This window comes from Labeo rohita, chromosome 19 (genome assembly GCF_022985175.1).
Source record: "Labeo rohita strain BAU-BD-2019 chromosome 19, IGBB_LRoh.1.0, whole genome shotgun sequence".
NCBI lineage: Eukaryota > Metazoa > Chordata > Actinopteri > Cypriniformes > Cyprinidae > Labeo > Labeo rohita.
This window is the reverse complement of record NC_066887.1, coordinates 24398053-24422504: the sequence shown is the minus strand read 5'-3', so window position 1 is coordinate 24422504 and position 24452 is coordinate 24398053. Positions and strand designations below refer to the sequence as shown.

The following is a 24452-nucleotide window of genomic DNA, read 5'->3' as shown; positions in this document are numbered from 1 at the left end:
CTATATACAGTCAAACCAATAATTATTCAGAAACCAGATATAATTTTTGATATTTTTTTACTAGTGGGTGCAAGACACTATAGTTTATTTCTGTGAAAATAAGTGAAAATAGCAAAATGAAGTAAACTGTGACATATTATACCCAAATATTCTTCATACAGTGGACTATCAGTAAAACTGATAAAAATTTGGGACGAAAAATTATTCAGACCCTTTGACCTATGTTTTGCTTATGTGTTTTTTTTCTTTAATTGCAAATGTGACCTTTTACACCACTGACTGAACCAAATTAAGCATTGCTTGGTAATTGGCCAACAAAGTATTGAAAGTTGTGTAAATGTTGTCATACTAACAGTTGTCTGAATTTACATACCGTTCGATCAAATTTATCTGACATTATAAAAACTTATTTGTTCTGACACACTTTAACTCTGAGTTCTTGTCATAGTTTATTACCATTTTCTAAACTATAGTGAATAAACTGCGATAATGTGAGAAATGTCGAAGGTGTCTGAATAAATTTTGGTTCGACTGTATAAACAGTCATTTAAGAGCTTTGCGTTTGTATACTTTAATGCTATCTATAAACTGACCCATGTTTGTGTCTTACGTATACATTCATCTGTCACTTTCCCCCATCTCCACCACTGATCTCCTGATCCTACTTAGTATGATCTTTTCTGTGTCAGTTTCACCCCTAACCTCTGCTTTTCCTGGTTCAATCCTCTTTGCTCATTCTCTCTCCCTCCATTCTCTCTCTCCATGAAGTCATGTTTTTAAACAGAACTCCATAGGTAAGAGAACCAGCAGGCTCTCACAAAGGTCTCAGGTAGCACCGGGGCCCCTGGAGATTACAGATATAGGGCCAGACACAAAGAGCTTTCTCTCGCACACTCAATTACACATTCTCAACATCCAAATAGCATTTCCTTCTCCTAATCCTTTTCTTCACTCTTAACTGCTGTCATTGTTTCTCATTGAATACAGAACCAGTAACGCGCACACGTTAAATTAAGTATTTAACAATATTAAGGGATGATTAAACATTTTAAATCCTTACGTGATTCTTTGAACTGACCCAAAAAAAGAAAAAATAAATGTATAATGCAGGAAATTGTACACTTTCGTGTCCGTTTATTGATTTTACAAAATAATGGCACTTATTAAAAGATTTAACCGGTGTTGCTCTTTTTAAATATAGCGTCTTTCTTTTTCTTTACTCATTTTTTAATGTCCCAGACAGTCTCAATAAGTGTTCCCACTTAATAAAAACAGTTTGTAATAACTTTTAGCAACTTACCTGACCGCTCTGATGTTTTGTTTATATTCTATCCTAACGTCTTTCTGTCAACTTGATCCAGACCGACGCTCCTCGGGGTTTACTTTCTTTTTTAAAACCTTAAAATCCTCTTGGTGTGTTCATTTCAGCGGCGTAGACCAGATGGTTTCCGAGATAGTTTTACTCATGACATTGCCGGACAACCCCCGGTAAAGTACATCATCATGCGCTCGTTCACCGGGAATTACTGCGCTCGCTCTCGCGGCCTCTGACCAGCGCTGTCGCCACGCCCACATCCGTGACGACACCACATGTCCAGGTGTACTGCTGTGGGACTGCATTTATGGCCATACAGACAGCACAGTCCACTTGTGTGTGTTTTAGACGGTGAAGGAAAATTAGTTCTTGGCAGTGGGATTAATAAAGACTAGCCATCTAATAATAGGTCAGTAATCGAGGTTTTGTCAGGGTTTTTACATTGTTTGACTAATGACTTTTCCAAACAGTTCTGAAGAGCTACGTATTTTTTATTTTTATTTTTATATTTTATTGTACTTACTAAGAAGAGTTATTAATTATTGTTAATTTTGTTTGTTAATTTCTTGATTATTTAAAAAAAAAAAAAAAAAAAAAAAAAAAGTACTATGTCCATGACCTCTTTGTTGATATTATTATCATTATTATTATGTTTGTTGTTGTTTTGTCAGTTTATTAATTGATGTTCCTCTGGAAATCACACTTTTGAATTTCCCTGATATTTCCAGGCTTTCCATGATGATTGGAGACGACGCGTCATCAGGCGGCCATATTGGCGGCACTGAACGTAAACAATGCCACTAAACCGAACAAAACTTGCATATTTTGCTGAATATTTCTGCTTAAAATGGTCAATTATTGCCATGTTTTAATCGGTCGGACCTGGGGAAAACGTTTGGAGTACTATAGACCAATTCAGAGTAGAAGTCACAGTTATCACTTGCAGCTGCATGCGCATTTGGTTGCAGAAAAACACTGGTAACAAGTGGAGGTAGACGGGGGAAAATCCATGGAATAAGAGAAAAAAAAAAAATTTGTGTGCCTTTTGATGTCAAAATCGGAATGCAAATAATTTTTATAGAATACTGTCATCAAAGATGCCATTTGAAGCTAAACGCAGATGTTTAAACGGACATACTATGGATGAAAACTGCTATGATTACTCTACATTTAAAGCATAAATTTGAAACAATAGGTCTACATAATACTCACATATGCTGTTCATAGGAAACGTATGTGTTAGTCCTACAGTTACAGCATGAAATCGAAACTATTACTATTGACATTTTTACATAACATTTATTTTGGCTCACAATTCTTCTCTAATTCGTACTTTATAACTCAATTTAACTTAAAAATAGTGAGTTTCGGATCTGTAAGACTATCCTATCTAACGTCAGTTTCGTTGAATTACAGTGTTTATCGATGGGTGACAAGCTCTTGTAATTGCGGGGAACATCTTGAAAATGACATCTAATCAATATAATCTATAATCTTTTTAAATCTACCTATTTTGTGCCGTATCCGTGTAATTCTCTAGCTGTAAAAGCTGTCTCTCAAGTTTTCTGCAACCAGGATGCGTGCATCCCAAATGTTTACAAACCTATAGTTGGTCTATAGACTGCCAAATGTTATAACAAATAGAAGAGTGGAAGAGTGCAAAAAACTGTCTGAGGAACAAAAGGCGTTTGTGGTTGGCCAAACTGAACCAGGATTTCCAGGGCAAGAATCTTGACAACATTCGTGTTTGTTCTTATCATTTCCGGTCAGGTAGGTGAAACATTACGCTAATATCTAGGCTAATATAGGCTAATACTGCTTGTAGCGATTTTTACCACTTATTAACTTTATTTAGTCAAAATATTGCACCCTTTTATGCTTACTAAGTCCTTCTCTATATGATTTAGCACATTCCACAGGTTTTCTCCCGTGTTTTAGACAGAATAAATTAGCAGAACAATGTATCCAGTAGTACTTTAACCGTGCAATCCATGCTGTTGTTTACATCCGAGTATAGCCAATATAGCTGCGCATCCGGATAACTGACCAAATCGTGACTTAAGTGCAAACCTTCTATATGTGTTAAAACAAAATCAGTCACACACATTAAAGGACAAACTGCTTTTAATTTACACCAAGCAGTATCAAACAAACCAAGGACACACATTAAAACTAACAAACTGTATAGGAAAAATCGCATGCACCAAATTGCTTTTTTCATAACTAACTAGTATCAAATTATATAAAAAACCAAACACACACCAAAAAATTATTCACAAACACACTGAAGCAAATGAGACACACAAATACTGCATAAGAAAATTGGATACGTTGAGGGCAACAACTCACTCACTTATCTAACATGCTGCATTTAAAAACTTAAATAAACATTAAAAATATCTAATACAAACAGAGGTGTGTTGACATATTTGATACATTTAATTGTGACGTTACATAATATTACAGGAATTACAACCCTCAGGCAAACGTTATATAACAGAAGACACAGTCATTTTCTTGCAAGTTAGCTATAGTATACAAAATATATCATGACAATAATATATAATATTCATTTGTGCGATATTCACATTACAAGTTGTGTAAGTAAGAGTGTAAGAGGGTAAAATGTTGTAATGTCTGGATAATGGAAGACTTTTCAAACTAAACAGTGATTTCAAATCTACAAGGAAGACCAGTATCCTTTAAAAAAGACTTTTGAGACTAACAGTAAAGGCAACAATTAGTGTCTAGAATAATTCAAGCAGCATTTCATAAAGCTCAACACTGCATGACACCATTCAAATACATTTAAAGTGGCTCTTCACACAAAATCTCTGTTGATTAAACTTGATGAGGAAAGTCAATAAGCTGTAAAACTACATATCAAACACGATTTATAACAGCTGTATATATCTGTCATAAATGAATACCATTGTTGCTCAGAGATGACCGTACTGAAGATGCTTACTAGATATTAAAATCACACGCATGTAATATTTCAACTACTATTCAGCAATATGGAGAAAAAGGCAACTGGCTTTTTTGAGTGGAATCTCACTATTGTATCAATAAAGGGAATAAGGTTTTGCCTCTGGTAGTCTAATTCAAGACAGAACTTGTGTTCATCAAGATAATGTTTTTGAGAAGGTATGTCTTTTAAGGCACTCAGCCCAAAAGTCCTCTGTTATAATTTGGTTTGCTTGTTTTTCTTTAAACACATTAAACTATGACCCCGTTTACACCTGGTTGTAGATCCGTGTCAGCTGATTCAATCACGTGTTGTCAGTCCTAAATGCGGTTTAAAATGTTTCATGATCGGTTCGCTCAAACCACATTCAGAGGTAGTCAGAAATGCATGTGACCATGATGCATTTGTAGTGTAAATGTAAAAATACTTTTTTTGTGCTTTTTAACATTATTCATTTTAAATATGAACATTTTTAACTGACAAAGTGATCAATGCTGCTACTGCAAGCTGCTAAAATGTATTTGAGCTAGATATTAGTACCAGGTATAAACGGGTTTAATATATTAGCTTATATTTAAACACTACTGTTCAAAAAGTTTGGGGCTGGTACAATGTTTTAATCTCTCTTATCTTTCAGAATCCATTAATCCAGTCTTCAGTGTCACATGATCCTTCATAAATCATTCTAATATGTTGATATAAACAGTTGTGTGCTATTTTTGTACAACACATAACGGTTTTTTGTGATTTGTAGATAAATAGAGAGTTAGAAAGAACAGAGTTTATCTGAAATAGATTTTTTTGTAAGAAAAAAGTCTTTACTGTCACTTTCAATCAATCAAACACGTCCTTACTGAATAAAACTACTCATTCTTTACAATCCCCAATCTTTTCGAACAGTAATGTATATAGTATTTATATATCCCACTGAAATCAGAAAATTAAATAAACCCTGTTAGTTTAAAGAAAACTTAATGTTGTAGGAACATCCTTCAAGACACCTGACCCTCCAGTCAACAGCACTTCAGGTTGAAGCATCACATCAATCTGTCAGAGGTAGAGCTCTACGAACACACTTGCATATTAGCATAAAAAACACAATGATCTCACGGCCCCATCCTTCTTGCAGATGTCGTCATCTTGTAACTGGATATGCAGCTGGTGGTTGAGCAATTGCATGCACTGAGGTTCAAGGTCTTTGGATGGGAAAGAGATCCTGTGGATTGTGGCCTGTGTCTCACCCTGTTGGCAGTACAAAATACTGCAGGTTGAATGAGCGCTGAGGCCTTCTTACAGGGAGATGCTTATGGTTTGTGACTCCCTCTATCGGTGAGACTTATGAACTGCTACTTAGACGTCTGCGTAAGAGAGAGGCAGGTTTTGTGCTGGTGTCTTCCTGATCGCTCTCACAGTCTCTCTGACGGGAAAAGTAAATAAGCATTTAAATATTTAAAACAATTAAAGGAGATGTTCATTTCATCCTAGATGTTCATGACTTTCTTTCTTCAATCACAAAGAAATTAAGGTTTTTGAGGAGAACATTCCAGGATTTTTTTCCATATAGTGAACTTCAGTGGATACCAAATTGCAGTTTCAAAGGGCACTGATGGAATGTGCACAGATGAGTAATAAGGGTCCTATCTAGACTTTAAAAAATGCTGGGTTAAAAACAACCCAACTTGGAGTATTTAGCAATCCAGCGCTGAGTAAATATTGGACAGAACACATGCTGGGTTACTTTGACCCAGCTGGTTGGGTTAAATGATTTTACCAAACATGCTGGGTTATTTTAGTTAAGTTAACTATTTTTTGTTGTTTTTATTTTATTACTGGCTTAAAATTGTTTGGAACCTTTAAAAACACACACACACACAGTAACTAGAGGCAACAGCAATAGCAAAAAGTGTTATTAAACAAGAACACATGGACAAAATACAAGACAAATTGAATTTATTTGGGTGAATACAGCATAGATTACAATATTACATACATTTAAAGTCGTTTAACAAGAATTTTAACATTTAAAAGTAGCAATTTAATTTTAGTGTATTTAACCATTCTCTGTAATCGCTTTTTACTGAAATATCGCTAATTCTCATGCCAGTTTGTCTCTGAAATCTGAGCCGGTGAAGGGCTGCTGTTCACCGGGGTAACTGCGAACTTCAGACCGCAGCATCGTGTTTCACTTGTTGCTTAAAGATGCCGTCACTGACTCCAAAACCTGCCCATAAACAAACAGTACTGACATTAGAAAAAATATTTTAACATCAAATTAAATTAAACTCAGTACTATAACGAATAAAATCCATTTATTTTATGCAAGGCAAAAGGCATTTCCATCATGCAAAGTGGCCGCTGCTGACACAGTTGAATTACATCTCGTCCTAATGTTGCGTCGTGTAAAATAATACAATTTATAGAACCGTAAAGATGTTTTAAATGAGATAAAATGTATACAAACCTGTATTTCACTGAAGAAGTGTGAATCCGTGGCGCTGAGAACCGGTCTCTCCTGTTGAGGACTCAAAAAGCCTGCACTCTGAGTGTAACTAAGCAGCTGGGTTGTTTTGTCAGAGACAGGCTTAACCCAGCAGTTGGGTAGAAAAAAATAACCCAGCGTTAAAAATGACCCAGCAACTTAGTTACAGAAAAACTACCCAGCACCTTGGTAAAAACTATTAAAAATAACCCAATAAAATGATCCAACAAGTTGAACCCAGCATTTGGGTTAAAAAAAAATAACCCAGCACCTGGGTAAAAATATTAAAAACAACCAAAAAAATGACTCAACAGGCTAAATCCATCATTTGGGTTAAAAAAAATAACCGAACCGATTAATCAAAATGAAAATTTCTATACTTTTTAACCACAAATGCTCGTCTTGCATTAGCTCTGTGATGCGATGCGCATCTTCACGCATTACGTAATCATGTTGGAAAGGTCACAAGCGATTAATTCGTTTGTGTACTTTGGTTCAAAAAGGTAGGGTAGAAAAACTCCATCTCCTACAACTTCAGAATTATCTGACATTGTTTTACCTTCTTTTGTAAAGTGTGTTTGATTTTCTTTGCATGTTTGCTTTTTAAACACTGGTAGCCTACATCACACGTGACCTTTCCAACATCATTATGTAATGCGCAAGGTCGGGCTGGTGGAAGATGAGCATTTGTGATTAAAAAGTATATACATTTTTACTGTTTTAAATAATTGACCAATCGTTTAGCTAGAAAAGACCCTTATTCCTCGGCTGGGATTGTGTAGAGACCTTTGAAGCTGCATTGAAACTGCAATTTGGACCTTCAAACCATTGGCCACCATTGAAGTCCACTATATAGAGAAAAATCCTGGACTGTTTTCCTCAAAAACCTTAATTTCTTTGCGATTAAAGAAAGACAAACATCTTGGATGACATGAGGGTGAGTAAATTATCAAGACATTTTCATTCTGGAAGTAATCTTCTCTTTTAAGCACATTTATCTATACAGTAATGAGAAAAAATCATTGCAAGCTTTTAAAAATTAATTTTTCATGAGATTCTTACCAGTTCTTGTTCCTCTGGACCACGGACCTTACACAGTAACTGCAGTCGACAAAACCGATTACATGCCGAAACCATGTTAAAGGACATCTGTGTGGTGAGAGAATCAGCTAGTTAGTAGATAATAAATATTACAGCTTACAGAATAGTTGAATATACATTAAAAGAACAACAAAAGTTCACAATGGCAGACTAAGACGATGACTCAGTGTTTCTGTTGAACAGCAGGTGTCTCTCTTTACTCATAGGTCTGTTAGTTAAGAGAAGTGAGTCATCTGAGTCAGCTAAGGTAGTGTTAGCAATCAGTTCAGACACTTAAAGGAACAGTTCAGTCATTTTTGCTGCTTTTTTTAGAGCCCTTGGTTACTCACAACTTGGAAACATGGAAAAACTACGTGAAATTTCTTTTAAAAGAAAAGCCTATGGTTTTGGAAAAGAGGAGGATGAATAAATAACAGATTTTTGGGTGAACTATCCCTTCAACAGACATGCTAACACTGACATCACATCGAATAAAAAGACCATGTGTCACATTACATAAAAACAGCTGCCTGCAAACTAGGCGTTCATGAATACTACAGGAGTGGCAGAGAATGACTGAGAGAGACAAAAAGACATGAAAGACAAAGCATGCAGTGAGACACACTGGTGAAAGTTTGTTTGTGGGTAATGACAGTCTACACACTCCAGCCAATAGCGAGTTTCTCTGGCCATGTTAACGAAACCCACAGCAGTAACACAATTACCAACCTTCCATTTCCTCCTCGCGTTGAACTTTTTGAAGTTCTTCATGTTGATGGAGGAGCGGTTTCTCTTGGCTATTTGAGTTCGATTGAGAGGCTAAAAGAGAAATGGAAATGGAAAACAGTGAAATGATCCTAACGAGAAGGTAAAATGAAAAATAATTACGTCAGAGTTTATGTATCTCACCTTAATCCAGGGATGAATGAGACACTCTTCTGCTGTCATTCTTTCACTAAATGAACAAAAGTAGAATAAAAATATTTAACCCCATTAGGCAAAAGTAAAAGTTAAAATAGCAGCTTGAATCTGAAACACAATTTATATTTTCCCTCAAAGCAGAGCAGCCTGAGAATCTTTCAGTTTTTGATATAGAAAATTCTAAATAAAAATGTATAAATGCATAAAAATGTACAAAGATTTGGGAAACGTTCCTCTATTCAAAACCAATTTACAATCCCAATTATTCTAATATAATTACTCTGATTCTTGTTACCTCTGGTTTTTAACTAGTAGTTTCTGGATAAAGTCTTTGGCCATGTTGCTGGTTTGGCTGAAGTAGTAAGGCTCAAACTCGTAGTTCATTGCCACAATGTTCCTCAACGTCTCTTCGTCTGTCTCGCCTTGGAACGGTGACAGGCCGCTCAAACTGATGGCAGAAATATAAATGAATATGAAATGTCTTTACTTGGAAAATTATTATGGGAAACATCAATCTGGCATACTAAAAAAAATATGTTACAGGGATCGTTCAACCAAAAGTGAAAATTCTGTCATTAATTACTCACCCTCATGTCAACCCAAACCCATAAACCTTTGCCAATCTTTAGAACACAAATTAAGATATTTTTGATAGAATCTGAGAGCGTTCAAGGCCCAGAAAAGTAGTAAGGACATGAACTAAGTACAGACGATGAACTAAGAAAGACGGACATTCTACATCAGAAAACCGGCTCCCGAAAAAATTGATGAATAATATTGTAAAAAGTATTCTTGTGGCTTTATAATATTACGGTTGAAACACGGATGTCCATCCTACCTTTTCATTTTTGCGTAAACTATCCCTTTAATGTTTCAAAAATATGCACACCACCATTAAGATAAACTGCTTTATCTCTGCGTGAAGATAAAAGCTATTACTATTCAGTCTGTTGGTTATATAGTCTGTATCTGGTGTACTTCATTTCTGACATGACTGATCTCATCCCACAGGACCTGACCTATAAACTTGAAAAAGCACATTGCTTGTCAAAGGGAGGCTTTATTTCAGAGGTAATTTATGTCCCAGTTAAAATCTGCATATTTGGAGCAGCACTTTGGTTTGGATAGGATTTGACTGTCAGGAATGTTATCATATGACAAACAATAAAAGATTACTTACAGAATGTAGGTAATGACACCAATGCTCCTGAAAAACATCACAAGAACATGATTAATCATTATTAACTGGATCTTAAAACTGTAGTATAGAATTCTAAGCAATGTAACTTTTTTTACTTTTGGCATTTTTATGCCTTTATTTAGATAGGACAGTGTAGTTGGACAGGAAGAGAAGTGGGAGAGAGAGAAAGGGGTGGGATCGGGAAAAGTCCACGAACAGGGATTTGAACTTTTCAGCACAACAGCGCTATATGTTGGTGTGCTAACCACGAGGCTATTTAACACTTAATATAAAAAATGCTAACAAAAAAAATACAAAAAACTACATTATATATATATATATATAAATTGCATACAAAAAATAAAAGTTATGTTATATAAAGTTATATATGTGTGTGTGTACTGTGTGTAATTATTATGTATATATAAATACAAGCACATTCATGTATAAATTTAAGCAATATTTACAAGTATATGTATTTATTGTACATTTTATAGAACTTATATTACATATAAACAAAACTATTTTGTACATAACATATTTTCTCTTAGATATATACATAAATTTGTGTGTATTTATATATACATAGTAATTACACACAGTACACAAACATATATTAGACAAACTCAAACTTTTATTTTGTATGCGATTAATTGCAATTAATCATTTGACAGCGCTAATATATACAGTATATATATATATATATATATATATAATGTGTTTATATAAAGATACTATTTATATCAACAACAACAACTACTACTACTACGAATTATTATTATTTTATTAAATATGTGTGTGTGTGTGTGTACTTGTTTTTGCTACATTGCGGTCCCCACAATGTTAAAAAAATATTAAAAATAGTAAATGATGTTTATCTGAGAGTGTAACGATGCAAACATGTTTTCTGTGAGGGCTAGGTTTAGGGTTAGGGTTGGGTTATGGGATAGACAATATCATTTGGTCAGTATAAAATCTATAGAAGTCTATGGAAAGTCCCCACAATTCACAAAAACAAATGTGTGTGTGTGTGTGTATATATATATAAATATATATATATATATATATATATATATATACAAATATACATACACCCACCAGATGGGCTTCAGGAATGAATGAAATGTAAACAGTACAAGTGTTATGTTAACATTATGCTAACCAGACATGAGTCATTGTCTTTGATGCAGCTACTGCTTTGTTAAAATAGTTTTCCTTCTGATATTTTTCGCACATGAAGTCCAGATTCAGTTGCATATTATGAAGTACAAATACATAATACATGCTGAGACAAATGCACACACTTTAATGAGCACCTGGGGATGCCGGAGGAAGACGAAACAAGTCTGGGCATGCATGTAAACCCCCTTATGCACTCTAACACTACATTTCAATGTATGCATGAGTGTTTGTGTTGCTAATTTAACCGGGTAAGACTTACCACATATCTGCTGCCGTGTTGAGAGGCTCATAGTTGATAATCTCAGGGGCTAAAACAGATGGAGAAAAACAAAAGTAAGAAATAGACTCTCCATCTCGTCTGTTGGCTCTCATAAAACTAGCATTTTTTCAGTTTCAGCAACATCCTGCATTAATCAAATGTTTCAAAAAGCTTTGGCCGGACAGAAGCAGACACATTTGAGTCAAACTGACAAAATTACGCCATTATGTGCATTCTTTGAGACCAGCAGCACATGTTCTTGTCCTCACATGAACCACAGTAGAGTGTGCTTTGCTCCCCACTGAGTTTCATACGAACAAAGCTTCACTTTAATTTGACAGAAACCTAGCAGGATTTTCTTTTGTTTGTTGGTTTAAAGTAGCTGACTAACACAAACTACCGTTCTCAGAGATGAAGGCATCTCCTGTTAAATGTCTACTTGTTTTGTAACATCAAAATGCTTTCATAATTTACTCACCCTCATAACACCTGTACACAAAAGGCTTGAAACTATATGAGGGTGAGTAAATGATTAGAAAATTGTATTTTGTTGGTTAACTATCCCTTTAAAGTGAACAAACCAGTTAATCTATCAAATTAAAATGTGTTTTAAATGGTAAAGTGGTGGTGAGAAATTAATTACTGTGGATTTCAGCTGCTAAAACAGGTTCGACCATAAGTGGGGCTGACTCAGAAACTAGAGAGTTAACACAATTCAGCCTATCACCATGTGTGCTTGGACAAACACTCAACCTCTAGTTGTTCACAAAGGACGTCCTTATGATAAGTTAAGTGCTAGTCACTTTAAACAAAGGGGTCTGGTTAATATCAAGTAGCATACTACTTATGCCCAGTCTCATGTAGAAATAATACTTGGTTTGTCCAATACCAATATTCACTTTAACATGTATGTAAAAGTATTATTCCATATTAATATTATTATTTTTTACTATTTATTTAAACTATTTTTATTGTACTTATTTTTATCAATCTAATACATTATTTATATATTTTTTATTTAATAGTCATATTATGCATATTTAAAAATGTATAAAGCCTTTTTTTTTTTAAAAATATATTTATTTATTTTATATATTTAATACATTAGTTATAATTTACAATTGAGTATTTATATTATGTATATTTTTACTGTTTAAATTATTTGACTGTTTATTATTGCATCCCGAGTTAAAATCAAACTAATTCTGTTGTGCATTTGAGCAATAAAAATATTCCTACTTGTATTGGTTGTAAAAAAAAAAAAAAAGAAAGAAAAAAGGTCTCTAGTATAGTGAAGTACACAGTTTCAGGCCACACTGACAAAATATGTGCATCTGCATTCTCTCAAGGTCAGTATTTTAAAGAGCACTGATAAGTGCAGCAGGCCAACCAGATAGTGTGTGTGTGTGTGTGTGTCACATTTCAGTGTGTTTCCTTTAGGTTAAAAGAATTGATGAGCTGTTAAATGACTCAAGGACATTTTCTGCAGTACATCAGCAGTGACATCACATATGTGATCTCACAATAGTTATTTCTGTTCCTGTCCACTCAATTTTCAGCTGAACTTTCACAGCTCTGCCATTTCATCTGAAGGTAGTCTCCATGGAGACGGCTAGAAATAAAAATTGTGCATATTGCTAAAGGCAGGAATATAACACATGCAGAAACAGAAGCAGGTGTAGCCTCCAACACACACAGTTGAGCAGATGCAAACACAACATAAACACACACATTTAAAATATACTGTACACAGGTACGTAAATGCAGGCACTATTATTAACAGTAAGTAAATATAAAAGCACACACTCAGCTGTTGACACATATTGTTAGCTGCTTAAAATAATAACAAAACCGGTTTAACGGCACTGAAATTTGAAGGTAATTCTATCGCCCCCTTGAGTACGGAGGTTTGTTACCACCACATATGAATGTTAAAGCATTGGTTCACTTCCATAATAAAAAAAACAATTCCTTATAATCTACTCACCCATATGTCATCCAAGATGTTCATGTCTTTCTTTCTTTGGTCGGAAAAAAAAAAAAAAGGTTTTTGAAAAAAACATTCCAGGATTTTTCTCCATATAGCTGTCTTCAGTGGTGGCCTGCAGGTTTCAATGCAGCTTCAAAAGACGCTGCATGATCCCAGCCGAGGAATAAGGGTCTTATCTAGCGAAATGATTGCTCATTTTCTAAAAAAAAATAAAAATGTATATATTTTTAAACCGAAAATTCTCGTCTTGCACTAGCTTTGCGATCACGTTGTAATCAACATGAAAAAGTTACACATGGTTAGCTCTTCGTCTGTGCACTTTGGTTCAAAAAGGTAGGGTAGGGCGAAAAACTCCATCTCATTTTCTCCTCCAACTTCAAAATCGTCCGACATCGTTGTTTTACATTTTATACAAATGCCGTTTTACCTTCTTTGCACATTCGCTTTGTAAACACTGGGTTTGTACTTCCACCTTCATCACGCATGCTAGAGTACAAGACGAGCATTTATGGTTAAAAAAATATATACATTCAAATTTTTTTTTAGAAAATGACCGATCTTTTCAGTAAATAAGACCCTTGTTCCTTGGCTGGGATCATGTAGGACCTTCAACCTGCTGATCCCCATTGAAGTCCACTATATGGAGAAAATCCTGGAATGTTTTCCTCAAAAACCTTAATTTCTTTTTGATTGAAGAAAGAAAGACATGAACATCTTGGATGACATAGGGGTGAGTAAATTATCAGGAAATTTTAATTCTGGAAGTGAGCTAATCATTTAAGTATACAATACCATCAATAAGATTTGATATTTTAAAGAAAGGATGCATTAAATTGATTAAAAGCGACAGTAAAGACTTTCATAGTCATAAAACCATTTGAAATACATGCTGTACACTGCCCTCCAAAAGTTTGGAAACACCCCTGGCAAAGTGATATCAGCATAAATCCGATATCAGCATAAATCCGATATCAGCATAAATCCTTATCATTTTCTGGTGCAAATACATTAAAGTAACTTGACGTTATCTTTAAAGACCATCAATAATAATTTTCATTTTGATTACATAATAATGGCAATATATACATGTCAAAGTCAAACATGCCCCTTTTCCAGCTGTGATGCCTGGTGACTGGTTTAAACTTGGCCCAGGTTTATAAAAGATTTTTGGGTCAGCACACCTTAATAGCTTCAACAATTAATTGCCAATTAAGTTTAGAATACAATGAATTTAGGCCCAGATTATGCAGAGCTGTAATAGCTGCTAATGGTAGATATTTTGATGAATCGAAAATTTAAGTTTTTTCTATGTATAAACTGTTTATTTAATAAAATATGTTTCTCTAATTTGTGTTGTCCCTTATCAGTGCGAAATTATCACAAATTAAAAAGGATTCATGCCAATATTGTCCAAAACCCCACTTTTCTAGGGCGTTTCCAAACTTTTAAAGAGAAGTGTACATGCTCTCTATTCATCTAAGAATTCTGAAAAAAGTATCATGTTTTTCGCAGCACATAAAGTTTCCTGAGCAGCAAATGACATTAAAATAATTTCTGAAGCATCATGTGACACTGCTGAAAATTCAGCTTTGCCATCACAGAAATAAATTACATTTTAAAATATACTGAAATAAAAACCAGTTACTTTAAATTGGATAATACAATTTTTACTGTATTTTGAATTAAACAAATGTAGCCTTGGTTGAGCATAAAAACGTTTTATCTTCTTGACCTCAGTGGTAGTTTATGCTCATGCTTGTGGTATTGGACAAGCATTCAGGTCTGCATTTGCACATTTGCGTAGGTTTATGGCCTTTAAATAAACACATTCACCTGAACTCAAATCCACACAAACTGAACCACTCACCAATGTACTGTGGGGTTCCACCTAAACTCTTATACTCTTCTCCTTGAATGAACCGATGAGCCATGCCGAAATCAATGATCTTGATGTCTGGATTGGGAGCGTGTTTGTCTGACAACATGATGTTTTCCGGCTGAAGAACAAGAAGATAAGAACATTGCCTTATATAAAACACAAGTTTATTGATTTTTATTGTAAATTATATGCTTATTAGGTTGTACATTTCTTAAAACTAGTGTTGAAGTTGATCTAACCCTAACAAAGTTATTTTTCTACACAGGTTTTTAGGTCAGTATAATGCCGGTATGGTTTCTATCAGAAGCTCAATAAGGTTTGAGGAGATATTTAAATGTACAATAGAGATTTGGCCTTATTATCTGAATAAATATAGTTGTGTTCGAAGTGTCAAATCCATTTTGGTCAGAGGTGACAGTTTCGGTGAGAAAGGTACACGGTCTACTTCCTCATTACCCTGTTTAAAGCTTTATAGGAAGTGATATGTTTGAGTTAAAATTAACTTTCGAAGGTCATTTGAAACTGTTTATGCGGTTGACTGTTTCGGTTTTTCTGACTTATTGAGCTAGAATAAAGATGGGCTTCCTTCCTACCTTCAGGTCAAAATGGGCAACATTTTTCTGGTGCATGTAGTTGACACCTTCCAGAATCTGCTTCATGAACTCAATGGCTTCCGTCTCTGTGAGGTTTTCTTTCTCAGCAATGAAATCAAAGAGCTCACCCCCTTTTATGCTATACACAAAAAAAGATAAGATCATCAAGAAAGAAGAATGAACCATAGCTCAGAACAAAGAACAAAGAAAAACTTATTCTAATACGATGCAAACTTTCTTTCATTAAGTATGTTGTTTAAATTGTAAAGTGCAACTGTAATTAAATGCATGATGATTGTCCAGATTTTATTTACATTACTGCAATGCGAATTTGAAAGGAAAATATGCTAAATTGTCATATATATAAATTAAAACTAAGGTCCTGAAAATATCTTTTATTCATGCAAAATATATTTTACATTTTTTAGCTTTTATTTTTAAGTGAAATACTACTTTATTGAACACTCTCATTCTGGTTTGTTTACTATGCTTTTTTTTATGAATTTAAAAAAAAAAAAAAAAATGCATACTCACAGCTCAATGATGAGGACCACCTCTGCCCTGCTCTCAAAAACATCTTTGAGAGCCATGATGTTTTGATGCTGAAGGCTCTGTAGGATCTCCACCTCCTTCTCCACACTCTTCCTCTCCAGGCCCAGCCTGCTTCCTGCACCTTTCTTCAGCTTCAGGAACTTCCCAGCCCAGACAGTGCCAGTGGCCCGTTCTCGCACCTCACGCACCTGCCCGAAGTGACCACTAGGACGGCAATAGAGAGAATGAATGGAGATAAGAGTTAAGATTATAACTAGGCAATTTTTCGACTATGTAGGTTCCAAAAAAAAAAGGAGTTAAAACAGATTAAAAAAAATAGTTGTGCATTTCTTTACCTTCCCAAAACATTTCCAATCTCATAAAGGTCTTCAACATTATCCAGCTTGAAGACAGCCATGCTGCTGTCTCTCTCTTCAGTGTCCTTTGTCTGTTAATATCCAAAGGAAAGCTATGGACTACTGTATAGTGCTCATACTGGAGTTAGCATTAGGTCCACACCTAAAAAAAAACAGGATGGTAGTAAGTGGCGCATTTCTGTTGAACAAAAAACATTTCTTTCAGCATCTAACTACACTTCCATAATCATTTGGCATTAAGGAGGAATTTCATGACTTCAAGACCACAACCAAACTAGCTGGGAACTGAAAATGAGGGATATCTGGAAATCATTTACGAGTCCTCAAAGGGTAAACATCTGGACTCCAAACCCGTTTGATACGCCAGAACGGCATACATGAGAAAGAATGTCACATCGAATGCTGTAGCAATTCCAACAGAAATAAACAAGACGGTCCTTTAAACTTCAGCCAAGTGTGAACAAAACATTATGTCACAATGTACAATACAGAGCACGAACACACTGTGAGAAACTAGCCCAGACCTCAGCTACCCTTCCATGATTATATTAATGTATTCTTAAATAATGAGTCCATTCCCTCACACTGAATTGTGGTGTAATTAGTTTTCAATGGCTAGCCCAGTTTGTCACCAGGGGAGGAAGAAAAGAGAAGGAGGAGGAGTTGGGAGGAGAAAGATTATTTATGGAGTGGCGAGGCAAACAAGGTCTTGTGTTGGCATATCTATCTGTCTGCCTGTCCACCCATATCATCTATCATTTATCCATTTCAGAGGAGAAAATGTGAGTTATAAATCTAAATGGTGTGATACTGGAGTTGGATTATTTCACATTGCATTGGAATCAGTGTAAATAACGTAAATGTGCTGTGAATCTGAAAAATATGGCATTGAGAGCAACTGCAAATGGCAGTTTGTCTGATTTGAATACAAGCTGGACAAATCTGTTGCGACTGCAGGTGAACAAACACTAAATCAAACACTAAAGTGCACATGTAGACTCTCTCATAGACTGCTGAGGGGATCATCACTATTGTTATTTCTTATATATTAATAAACAAACTGTAGATCTGAAGTAGCAAACTTCACACTTGACAACCAAACAGATTACACTAGCAACAACCCAAGAAATACCTTGCAACAATATAGCGAAGTACTGGAAACAACAATCAAGAACACCCTAACAATGCCCTAGCAACCACACACAACACCCTGGCAACCACCTAGCAATGTCCCTGTCAACAATCAAGAATGCCTTAGTAATCAATTTTGAAATGCCTGTGCAACAAACCAAAAAACAGTAGAAACCATGTAGAGTATCCTAACAACCATCTAGAAATGCACTAGCAATACCCTAGCAACCATCCATAATACCATAGCAAGCATATAGCAATGCCCCTGCAACAGACATAAAAACTTTAACAATGCCATACCAACCACCCAGAATACCCTAGCAATTATTTAGAGGACCCTAGTAATGATAAATGAATCCCCTGGCAATAAACAAAACCCCCCTAGCAATGCCATAGCATACACACAGAACACAATAGCAACCATATAGCAATGGTCTAGCAACCACTCAGAATGCCTTTACAACCATACAACTGTAATAATCTTGCAACAACATACTAGCTACAAAATAGCCCTAACAACCACCTAGCATTGCCCTAGCAACAACAGAACACTTTAGCAACCCCCCCAAAAACCCTAGCAACCACTTAGCAATGCCCAGCAACAAATTAAAACACCCTAGTAAATTGTTACTAAAAAAATTAAATTAAATTGATGCCCTGGCAACAAACAAGAAAATCCTTGGAATACCATAGCATCCACATAGAACATTCTAGCCACCAACTTGCAATGCCCTAGCAACCAGAACACCCTAGCAACCACACCGAACCTTCCAGCAACCATCTAACAATGTCCTAGCGACCAGAACACCCTAGCAACCACCCAGCAACGTCTCAGCAACCAGAACATCCTAGCAACCACACAGAACCTTCCAGCAACCACCTAACAATGTCCAAGCAACCAGAACATCCTAGCAACCACCCAGCAACATCTCAGCAACCAGAACATCCTAGCAACCACCCAGCAATGGCCTATCAACCACACAGAACATTCCAGCAACCACCTAGCAATGCCGTAGCAACCAGAACACCCTAGAAACCACTTAGCAATGACCTAGCTAGTAGAACAACCTAGCAATGACTTAACAACCAGAACAACCTAACAACCACCAAGCAATGCCCTAGCAACCAGAACACCCTAGCAGCCACCCAGCAAGGTTCAAGCAACCAGAATATCCTAGCAACCACCTAACAATGCCCCAGCAACCACTCAGCAATGCCAGATCAACCAAGCATAATACTCTACCAACCACCTAGCAATACCCTAGCAACCAGAACACCCTAGCAACCACCAAGTAATGCCCTAGCAACCAGAACACCCTAGCAACTACTCAGCAATGCCCGATCAACCAACCAGAACATTCTAGCAACCACACAGCAATGTCCTAGCAACCACCTGGCAGTGCTGTATTAACTAGAACACCTTAGCAACCACCTAACAATGCCCTAGCAACCAGAACACCCTAGCAATCACTCAGCAATGCCCAATCAACCAAGCAGAACATTCTACCAACCACCTAGCAATACCGTAGCAACCAGAACACCCTAGCAACCACCTAGCAATGACCTAGCAACCAGACCACCCTAGCAACCACCCAGCAATGACCTAGCATTCACCTAACAATGCCCTAGCAACAAAATCACCCTAGCAACCACCTAGGCAATGCCCTAGCAGCCAGAACACCATTGCAACCACCCAAATGTGTTATCACCCAGCCAAATTTGATTGACTTCAAGTAAATAATGAAGGTAAATAAAAACTAAATAAAGTAAATAAAATAAATTATCAAAATGCACAAAATATCTCTTTTGCACAATTTCATGTACAAATGTCTCTTTTGTAAAATGTCATGTACAGTACTTATGTAAAGTTTTTGTTGTCTCAGTTTTGTATGTGTAGTCAACTATTTATTATAGTTATAGTATTTATAGTATATGTATAGTCAGATGGTTAACCGTTGTATAAGTCTGTAATTTTCTTATTCGTGTACTGTTGTATGTTTATATTATGCTTAACTAGTATGTAGTACCGTGGTCCTGTGAGACACGACATCTCGTTCTACTATATGTCCACACATGTAGCAGAATGACAATAAAGCTCGACTTGAAAATCTTGAAAAAATAAGCAGTATTCTCTGCTCTCTAACACTTGGGTGCATTTTCGCTGTCTGTGGTAAAACCACGCCTACTTGTGAAAAAGCTGCCTCCTCTCTCTACTGTCCAATACAAATACATTTTAATAAGGAGACAAAGCTGTTTTGTTAATTATCACAACCAGATAATACAGATTTGGGTAATGAAGGCATACCTAACTAGCAAACTATAGGCTGTAGTAACTAATGCCAATGATAGAGGCTCCAGTGCGTCTTTGTAATGTGTGTTCAGCAATGCATTGCTAACATTTATAATGTGTTTAAAAACAATTCTCTGAATTGCCTTTACATGGACTTTAAAGTACTTAAAGTGTTTGATCAAAGTCTAACAGTGTCTGGAAAAGCCAACCAGAGCTCAGTGCTTAGAAGCCGAAAGAGAAAAAACAAGCAAGGGAGTGTCCTATAAAAAAGTTATTTTACACAACACAGATACCATCAAACATTTGTAGGCCCTGTCTAGAAGACACACACACATGCAATCACAACACATTTTGTGTTCTTGAATCCATCTGCATTGCTCTGTGATGATGAAGACAATAGCACATAATTGTGTCAGACTGAAGTTTACAGAGCACACCGGACATTCATAGTGTTTAGAGTACAAGTTAATTGCATTGTTTGAAGTGCACATCAACTGCGGAACAGAGATGGAAAGGCAACATCGATCAACTGTCCTTTTCCAAAATATCACCCCACCCATCTCACTTCAGCTTCCTACAGTAACATACCGGGAAAAAAGCCACAGAGCAGAACAATAGCTTTCATTGCAAAACAAAAAACTCCCCTTTTGCTTCATTGGAGCAACACTCACTCTGTGTCAAATAACACACTCATTTCCAATAAACTATGCATAACAATTAGTTCCAGCTTGTGTTTAGTTGTCAATTTTGCGTCATTCCTGCATTTTGCAATAGTTCAGTTTAAAAGGTACAAACACCAATTATCTTCTATCACCTTATGTTAGCTACTTTATTTTGTAAACTTAGCTGGGTCAAATGTGTGACTGTGCCTGCGGGTTAAAATGAGTACATTCTGAAATTTGAGCATGAGCTTGCTTTCATTCCTTTCTAGACAAGATCAAAGAAAGAACTTAAAGAGCAATTCCAAAACCTGGAAACTGCCTGCTGAATCTAAGATCAGATCTCCAATCAAAAAACGCCCAAAATAATGATCACATCCTTAATTAGGATCAAAGTCCCAGAGTGGGAATGGAAAGAAAATCATGTGGGAAAAAATATATATATATACACTACCGTTCAAAAGTTTGGGGTCAGTAAGACTTGTAATAGTCTTTAAAGTAGTCTCTTATGCTCATCAAGGCTGCATTTATTTGATTAAAAATATAGAAAAAAAAACAGTAATATTGCAAAATGTTTTTACAATATAAAATAATGTTTTTTATTTTAACATACTTTAAAATAGAATTTATTCCTGTGATGAAAAGCTGAATTTTTATCAGCTGTTACTCCAGTCTTAAGTGTCACATGATCCTTCAGAAATCATTCTAATATGCGGATTTATTATTAGAATGATCAATGTTGGATAATATCAACAGTTGTGCTGCCAAATATTTTTTGGAACCTGTAATTTGTAACCTTTCATGAATAACAAGTTTAAAAAGTACAGTGTTTATTCAAAATATAAATATTTTATAACAATGTAAATTATTTATTATTAACTTTTAATAAACTTTTAATTATTAACTTAATACATCCTTGGTGAATAAAAAAAAAATGTACTGACCCCAAACTTTTGAACAGTAGTGTATATATATATATAAATATATATATGACACTATTTTTATTTTTATATATATATTAGAATATTTATTATATTTAATATTTATTAGAATTAAAACTTTTAATCCCAATATAACTTGATGAAGTTATTCTGAGTGAGTAAAGTCAAAATACAGTTTTGACTTATATAAAACCAGTTAATTAGATGCTATCATATGAATCACGTGTTAGGTTACCTGACAACTTGTTAAACAATGTGAGCACAAAATTACACATGCAATCAGTAACGCCTTTCCAATACAACTTTCAGCTAAATCCATTCGTTGTAAACCAAATATGGACAAAAAAAATTGCATTTCTTGTTTTTTTGAAAAACGCTAAATCCAATGACAAATCAGATCTAATTGTTTACCCTCAGGGCCTGGGAGGATTGCATGCTAGGTAGTTTTAGGTCTAGGTGATAACCATGTTATAACTAGTTATACAGCAATAAGTGTTATTTGGTCAGTGGCAAAGTCAGTGGCATTTTTGAAACTTGCAACAGGCTTTTTACACTGAACTAGTCTTGACCAATCTTGAAAGCATATGCAAATGAGACAGTCAATGTTTGAACTGCCAGTTTTTGTTTTTTGGTTCCCTTTTGCTTTGGTCTGCCGACAGAAAGTCCCACATGCAATGAAACGAAATCACATCATAATTTAAAAAATATAACCAGATCTAACATCTCTTGTCGACTCTGTGCAGAACACGACCGAAACCTGCGTGTGGAAACTTGTTCGTGTCTCCTTCTCGTGCGTCGTGTCTGTTTAGTATTCCACGGCGAATGTTTCTGAGCTTCGCACCTAGGAAGCCTCAAAGTGTCACAACCACAATGCAACGATTAAATTAATGTCCATTTCCTTGTATTAGTAACTTCTATCTTGCACTGCGACATTTGTTCACATTTTATATTCCCTTATCTCCCTGTCTTTCATATAGAATAACCTATTCCATCTCAAATCCCGTGTTACCTTGAGAATCGGTTAAATTATGGGACGTACCTGATACAGATCCGTCATGAAGCCGCGTCGTGTCTTCTGACAGACTGTATTTCCTCCAAAGCTCCGCTCACTGCGGACGCGCTAGTACTGAAATGAGGAAACGCTCATGTTGACCATGTCAGTGCAGTCCCCGCATGTGGCAAGCCATTTTAACACTACTCCTCTACACTAACTTTTTAAAAACTTTTAAATTTCTATCAGTCGCACTAATCCTTCTAAAACAACTACTTATTCCAGTAGTGATTAGTGTAAGTGGAACTCCGATACCAACTAATCACATGTATGTCATCAGGGTGTAGCCTATTTATATTGTTTTACTAGTAGCATCTAGTCTTTAGGTAGTAGTTATTCTTGTACAAAATAGGCATATTAACAGCCCAGCTGGGAAAGATACAAAAAGTTGTATAGCCTGAATAAATGATATAGTAACTATTTGAAGAGTTACAAGTCACTAAATAACAAGTTGTAGTAATTAGTTGAAATATGAACCACAGGTACCATGGAATTTGCAAATAGTATTTACTAGTAAAACAGGAATAGTTACTTATCACCACTAAAACGGTGACTAGCAGAACAAAATGGATCAGCTTCTAACCAATAGATATAAGTGAAAATGTAAATGTTTAAACAGACAGATTATTGGATGAAACCTCCTATGATTACTTTTAAAGCATGAATTTGATTTAATCTATAGGTCTACATATCAGTTCATACTATATTAGCTCTACAGCTACAACATGAAATACTTTTTAAACGTGTAACATTTTACATTTAACTGTTTTATCTCACAATTTTGACTTTTTTTATATCCCGTTATATCCCGTTTCTCAGACTTTGTAACTTGATTTAACTCGAGTTTCTCAATTTTGAGAAAAATAAATAAATAAAAGCCAGACGTGTGGAATATAAACTCGTGATTTTGAGCTGAGGAGGAAAGAGAGAATGAAGAGTTGATTTTTCTTATCAGAATTGTGAGATATAATCTCAGAATTGTGAGAATACTCTCAGAATTTTGAAATATAAACTCAAATTTACTTTTTTATTGTTTTATTCCATGACTTCCATAGTCTGCTACATGAAAAAACGTCATTTTCTGCCACCAGATAGGCTCACATAATTAATTAATTTATTAATTGGGGACAGCCGTGGCCTAACGGGGGGGTGGGGGTTGGGAGTGAAAAACCAGCACTCTCTCCACCCTCAATACTGAGTGACTGAGGTGAGTCCCTTGAGCAAGGCACCGAACCACCAACTGCTCCCTGGGTGCCGCAGCGATAGCAATATGGCTGCCCACTGCTCTGGGTGTGTGTTCATGTGTTTGTTCACTACTCACCACTGTGTGTGTGCGCACTTGGATGGGTTAAATGCAGAGCACAAATTCCGAGTAAACTGTAAAAAACAATTTGTTGAGTCAACTTAAAATAATTTGTAACCTGGCTGCCTTAAAATTTTAAGTTCAGTCAACTCAAAAAAAAGTTTATTCAACTTGAAAGTGACAACTTAGATATTTGAGTTGAATCAACTTACAATTTTAAGGCAGCTGGGTTACTTACCCATCTGTTAAGTTTAGCAAACACAAATATTTAAGTTGTTACTTAGTACAACTTAACATTTCAAGTTGACTAAACTTATTTGAGT

The 24452-nt window shown here is 35.6% G+C and overlaps 2 protein-coding genes across 4 annotated transcripts in view; both read right to left on the bottom strand.

Moving 5' to 3' along the window:
* arhgef1a (Rho guanine nucleotide exchange factor (GEF) 1a) overlaps positions 1 to 1506 on the bottom strand; it is a 62272-nt gene extending 60766 nt beyond the window's left edge. Inside the window, exon 1 of the mRNA XM_051136554.1 lies at positions 1301 to 1506. The gene's annotated coding sequence lies outside the window, so the exon portion shown is untranslated. The remainder of the gene's footprint in view (positions 1 to 1300) is intronic.
* A 1915-nt stretch (positions 1507 to 3421) lies between these two features.
* On the bottom strand, positions 3422 to 22937 carry si:dkey-240h12.4 (death-associated protein kinase 2). Of its 3 annotated transcripts, XM_051136972.1 has the most exons (13): positions 22815 to 22937; positions 16734 to 16896; positions 16381 to 16602; positions 15847 to 15985; positions 15242 to 15371; positions 11385 to 11433; positions 9944 to 9970; positions 9059 to 9211; positions 8752 to 8797; positions 8572 to 8661; positions 7825 to 7911; positions 6745 to 6864; positions 5684 to 6504 (listed from the first exon to the last, which is right to left on the bottom strand). In XM_051136972.1, the coding sequence occupies exons 2-13, from the start codon at positions 16793 to 16795 to the stop codon at positions 6466 to 6468; spliced, it is 1164 nt and encodes a 387-aa protein (XP_050992929.1). In that variant the 5' UTR covers positions 16796 to 16896; positions 22815 to 22937; the 3' UTR covers positions 5684 to 6465. The 3 variants fall into 3 exon arrangements, with proteins under 3 accessions (XP_050992930.1, XP_050992929.1, XP_050992928.1); XM_051136973.1 differs by lacking the exon at positions 6745 to 6864 and having other exon boundaries at positions 3422 to 5700; XM_051136971.1 differs by lacking the exon at positions 5684 to 6504 and having other exon boundaries at positions 6583 to 6864.
* Positions 22938 to 24452: the final 1515 nt, after the last annotated feature.

Coding starts and splice junctions, on each gene's coding strand:
- si:dkey-240h12.4 (XM_051136971.1), bottom strand. CDS start 16,795: ATGGCTGTCTTCAAGCTGGATAATGTTGAAGACCTTTATGAGATTGGA. Junction 15,986..16,380: donor GTGGTCCTCATCATTGAGCT/GTGAGTATGCAT, acceptor TTTTGTGTATAG/CATAAAAGGGGGTGAGCTCT. Junction 15,372..15,846: donor TTGCCCATTTTGACCTGAAG/GTAGGAAGGAAG, acceptor CTTGTTCTTCAG/CCGGAAAACATCATGTTGTC.